We start from the raw sequence: 5422 nt of genomic DNA, 5'->3' as shown, positions 1-5422 counted from the left end.
AAAAAAAAAAAAAAAAACAACAAACCCCAAAACAAAAACAAAACCAAGAAATTCCAAGGAAGATGGTAAGGAAGCTACTTGCCAAGCCAGTGAGTCTAAAAGGGAGGCCTTCAGGTGCCAGGTGAGTGCAGTCTGTGGGTGTGAACTCTGAGGCCATTGGCACTGACTGATTGCCACAGGTGTACATGCATGCGTGGCCTGTGTGTGCACGGGCATGTGAATGTGTGGCCCTATGTGTGACAGCAGTGGCTGAGGGTGCCCAGACTTGTGGTCATCCTTTTAGACCTGAAGAGATGAGCGAGCCCACTTACTCCTGGATGTCAGGCGACTGTACCCAGCCTGTGCACCTGCACATGCTTGAGGTAGGAAGCCATGCTTGTGCAGAGTTAGGCGGAAGGCTTGCGCTTCCATGCCACCCCTCCCATCTGCCTCTGCCGCGGGAGACTCACTTTCCAGAGGCGCTGTTGGCGATCTCATCAGCCAGCTCATCTCGCTCCTGCTCTGCGTGTCGGCGGGCTCGCTCGGATGAGGCCAGCTCCTGAATGAGTTTAAACTGAGTTAGGCTCTGGCCATGGTCATTCCCCTCATGCTTTCCACACAACTAAGCAGCAGTCTCTATAAGTGGCTACAGACCACTTCTATAAGTGTGTATATCTATAAGATGTGCTACAGGCCCATTAAACAAAGGCCACCAAGGAAGCGCTTCACTGTCACTTGTGTGCAGTGGCTGTATCCCACCATCCTTACATGTTCCCTACAGTCAGTCATCAAGCACAAGATTCAACTCAACCCTACAGAGACACTGGCCACACCAGATCACAGCTTGTTCAAGGCCTTGGAGCTGCTGGCCATGGTGTGCTTGAAGTACAAAGCAACCAAAAAGCAAATGGAGTCTGAGCCACACTTTCTTTTTCCCCCCTGAGACAGGGTTTCTCTGTATAGCACTGGCTGTCCTAGAACTCACTTTGTAGACCAGGCTGGCCTCGAACTCAGAAATCCGCCTGCCTCTGCCTCCCGAGTGCTGGGAATAAAGATGTGCACCACCATGTCTGGCCTGAGCCACACTTTTAAATTAGTTGTGGATCAAAGAAGCCATTCATAGAAATAAGAAAAATACAGCATTGTGACAGCAAAATTGCCTTGCGACAAAGTTTGTGGGATGAAAAAAAGAACCTGAGAGGGAGTCTGTGTCTCGGAGTGTATGGAGACAGGAGCCATCAACCGTGCTGGGGTGTGTGTGAGCATGCTGGAGGCCCTGGTTTCACTCCCAGACACACGCATACATACCTCACAGAAGGAGAAAAATATCCCACAGGAAATAAATAAGACAAATAGAAAATTTGAAAGGACCAAAAACTGGCGCTCAGGCTAAGCCTGGGCTCTGCTCTGTGTCTGTTCCAGTTTTCATTTCTCAGCCTCCCCTTGACCGACAGGGTCTCAGTGGCGGCTGTAGCCTGTGCTGGTGAGTTCTCATGGCAACTGTTGTCTAGCCAACATTTCAGGTCATTATCTTTTGAGAAGATCTGGAAAATTTATAGAGAGAAATGCACTCTAGGTGCCTTATTGCTTGGGTAGAATTTGGTCCTGCCTGCTACTTATGATGGAGACCTTAGTAAAGGATGAGTGAAAAGTGCTTGTTTGAAGATGTTCGGCTCTTTCTGTAAGGGGACAGCACTTCTGTGTGAGACAACATCCCTTGCTGGGCAGGCCTCACCCATCTTATTGCTTAAATAATGACCACCCCTTTCCCTCGGCGGAGCTTTCTAGAAGGCTGTCTTACTAATCTGCCGTTCTGCAGTCATCCAGACTGCACGAGCGCTTGCTATCAGTGGTGCTGAACTGAAAGGACACCATCAAGGCCATAAAGCACATTGCCTCCAGTCTCAGAGGGACTCTAAGGACAAGGCCAAAGTACCTCTTGCAGCTGAAGAATCTCTGCTTCGAGACTCTTCAGTTTCTTTTCACTTTCTTTGGATTGAGCAAAAATCTCATCTCTCGATGCTCGAGCCTCTTCTAGTTCACGCTGGTAATCCTTCATCTGTGCCTGAGGTTAAATAAGAAAGTCCTTTTAGGGAGTATTTTTATTCTCAGTATTATTGCACAAATGAATTCATACAACCATATCACTTAGTTGCAGTAGTGGCATCTGATATAATCACCTTTTCATTATAAAAACATTCAATAAGCTATGAAGAAAATGAAGCTTTCATGTATGTTTCCCCCGACAGATCATCAAGTAGGGATGTCCAATCTCAGCCTCTACTTAATCCTGAAGTTCAGAGACCAGCCCAGGTAATTCAAGAAGCCAACCCAAGAAGGAAGGAATTAACGAAGTGGGTTAATGGCATGATCTTTATGTAGGAAATCTTAAGGGATTCTAGTAAGAAAGCCATCACAGCTAGTAATGACTTCAGCAAGATTGACAGATACAGGGGCTGGAGAGATGGCTCAAAGGCTAAGAGCACTGTCTGCTCTTCCAGAGGTCCTGAGTTCAATTCCCAGCAACCACACGGTGTTCTCACAGCCATCTGTAATGAGATCTGGTGCCCTCTTCTGGTGTGTCTGAAGACACCTACAGTGTACTTATGTATAATAATAAGTCTTTGGGCCAGAGAGAGGAGAGGTTCAATTCCTTGCTACCACATGATGGTTCACAACCATCTCTATAGCTACAGTGTACTCATATACATTAAATCTTTAAAAAAAAAAAAAAAATCAAAATAACAAAACCTTCCAAATTGGAAACATTATACTCTTAGCCAGCCAGTGGCTTTATAATGCAAAAGGGAAAACAAAGTCTGGTGTCTCTAAGTCAGCCAGCCTGCCTCACACTGCATGTGAAGCTGAAAAGAAATGACTTTACAGCTGTGCTTTGGCACACACAAGAAAAACAAAAACCAACCACAAAATGATGTGTAGTGTGTATGTGAAGACGCTCATACCATTGTATACTGGCTGGGTGTGTGTCAGATAGGAAGAACTCCGCTGAGGAGATGCTCTGTAGATCAGGCTGTAGGGCATTTTCTCCATTAGTGATCCGTGTGTGGGGGCCCAAGCCAGTAGTCCTGGGGTCTTTTTTTTTTGGCTTTTCGAGACAGGTTTTTTTTTCTGTGTAGCTCTGGCTGTCCTGGAACTCACTCTGTAGACCAAGCACTCAGAAATCTGCCTGCCTCTGCCTCCCAAGTGCTAGGGTTAAAGGCGTGTGCCACCACTGCCTGGCATAGTCCTGGGTTCTCTAAGAAAGGCTGAGTAAGCCATGGGGAGCAAGCCTGTAGGCAGCACTCCTCCATGGCCTCTGCTTCACCTCTTGCTTCCTGCTTCCTGCCCCGACTTCAGTGATGAACAGTGATATGGAAGTATAAGTCGAATAAACCCTTTCCTCCCTAGCTTGCTTTTTGGTCATGGTGTTTCTTTGCAGCAATAGAAACCCTAACTACATCAATAAGTCAGTGAAAAAAAGTAAATGAAAAGCACAGTTGGAGGGGCTAGAGACTGAACTGTTAAAGTGGCTGCTACACAAACACGAAGGTTAAAGTTTGGATCCCCAGCACCCACAAAAGCTGGCTGAGCCTGTAGTCCCCGGGCTGGGGAACAGACGGGAGGGTCTCTGTGGCCTGCTGGCCAGCTGTCTCCTGGCTGCATCTGAGCTCCAGCTTCAGTGACAGGCACTGGAGAAACGAGGTGGAGTACGACTGAGGAGGACGGAGAGTGTGATTAGAGCTGGGAGTCCACCTCAGGATAAGCAAATAGGACACAGATTCTGTGACCTGGGAATATATGATAATCAGCTATTAAATACATTCAGCATTATATTTTTGTAATGATCAATATTTTTTGTAATTATCAAGTCAAAATAAAAGTTTGAATTCAGCTTCAAAAATTTTAAATTTTGTGTGTATTTAGTCAGTTTGTATGCTGGTGTACCATGAGTGCAGTACCCATGGAGGCCAGTAGAGGGCAGCATGGGTGGGTGCTGGGACTAGAACCTGGGTTGGTCCTGTGCAGGAGCCACAAGTGCTTTTATAACTTCAGTCATCTCGCCAGCTTTAGAGAAAGCACACAAAAGTGGATCCTCTGCTCCTAACACTTCGGCCTGTGCATGTGTGCATCTGCAAGCAACAGTCACCGACCGCTGCCATCTCCTGTCAGGCAGCCCCTTCACCCCGGGGCTGTTCATGCACAGCCCTGCCTTGGCTAAGATAGCTGTTGAATGCATGCATGAAGGTGTAGAATCACAAAGTTAAAGGAAAGATTTTCCTCAAGGTTTGGTCAGTTTATACCCCCGTCCTTTCCCATCAGTGCCTACACCCAGCCAGGAAGAGCAGGGCCACCCCACACTGGCCTTTGTCATGTATCACTCCTCTCCTCAGCGAGGCTATAGAACCGCGTCTTCTGGGTAGCAAAAGAGATGCTTGCAGCTGTCTGAAAATGACATTCCCAGCAGTGCAGGAGGAAAGGGACACCACTTCCCTTTGGAGATGGAGCTAGACAGTGAAGTGTTGCCAAGGGCATTTAGGGGCACAGGACCAGATTCCAGCCACGATGCTCCTCCTGACCATCCTCCCCAGCTCTGTAACCTAGGGGACAGCTGCTCTGGTCCTCATCATGACAGTGGCTCAGTGACAAGGTGACTGTTGGGTGCTGCATGGTCTTCAGTTTCATCTTGGTTCCAGTAAGGCCATGTGACCCTGCCCCACAGAGGCAAGCCTGCCACCCCTACCTGAAGTTTGCGGAGCTGCTTGATCACTTCATCCCGGGCTTTGTTCGCAGCCTCAATCTGAGCCTCCAGGTCCTTCAGGTCGATCTCCATCTTCTTCTTCGACGCCACAGCCAGTGCCCGCTGTTTCCGCTCATCCTCCAGCTCTGCCTCGAGCTCCCGCACCTGAAGAACCGTGTTGGATTACATTATCCTGGGCTCTCAATACTTGGCTAGGGGAGCTTGTCACTTTGTAGAGGTCCCTGTTACTACAGTTCAGGTGTCTGAGTCAGAAAGGTAGGAAGCACAAGATAATGATTTAACACACAGGAAAGACGCCCAGAGCACAGGGCAGCAGTCCAGAGGCCAGGGGAACAGCCCTAACCCTAACCCTAACCATGTCCTGGAGCGATGGGAGCCAGGTCAGACCTATGTGCTTGGAAGACCTGGGATTCTGGGATTCAGGCTCCAGAGGAGGGCTCGCTCAGGCTTTGGGCTTCAGACCAGGCAGAAGCCCCACTTGATAGACCAGCAAAGGGAAGTTAGCTTTCCTGTGCAGCTAAGGCCACAGGAAAGCGTTAGAGCACACAGGAGGAGGAGAAGATGAACACACAGACAAACGTGAGCAGCACACCCCCATGGCCACTCATTCTGGGGTGTTCTTGAAGCTTTAGCTGTACCACTGGACAGGATGGCACAGTCCTGGTTACTTGTACCCTTGTGTGA

General features: G+C 48.5%; 1 protein-coding gene across 2 annotated transcripts in view; it reads right to left on the bottom strand.

Annotated features, from left to right (window-relative positions):
* Window positions 1–5422, bottom strand: part of Myh10 (myosin heavy chain 10) — a 119219-nt gene that overhangs the window by 4986 nt on the left and 108811 nt on the right. For both annotated transcript variants that reach the window (XM_029546082.1, XM_021211456.1), the window contains exons 34-36: window positions 4721–4882; window positions 1916–2044; window positions 450–538 (exon numbers count right to left, since the gene is read on the bottom strand). In XM_029546082.1, the coding sequence (XP_029401942.1) occupies window positions 450–538; window positions 1916–2044; window positions 4721–4882 (380 nt within the window). The remainder of the gene's footprint in view (window positions 1–449; window positions 539–1915; window positions 2045–4720; window positions 4883–5422) is intronic.

The sequence above is a fragment of the Mus pahari genome, chromosome 14 (genome assembly GCF_900095145.1).
Source record: "Mus pahari chromosome 14, PAHARI_EIJ_v1.1, whole genome shotgun sequence".
Taxonomy (NCBI): Eukaryota; Metazoa; Chordata; class Mammalia; order Rodentia; family Muridae; genus Mus; species Mus pahari.
This window is presented reverse-complemented; position numbering and strand designations above follow the sequence as displayed.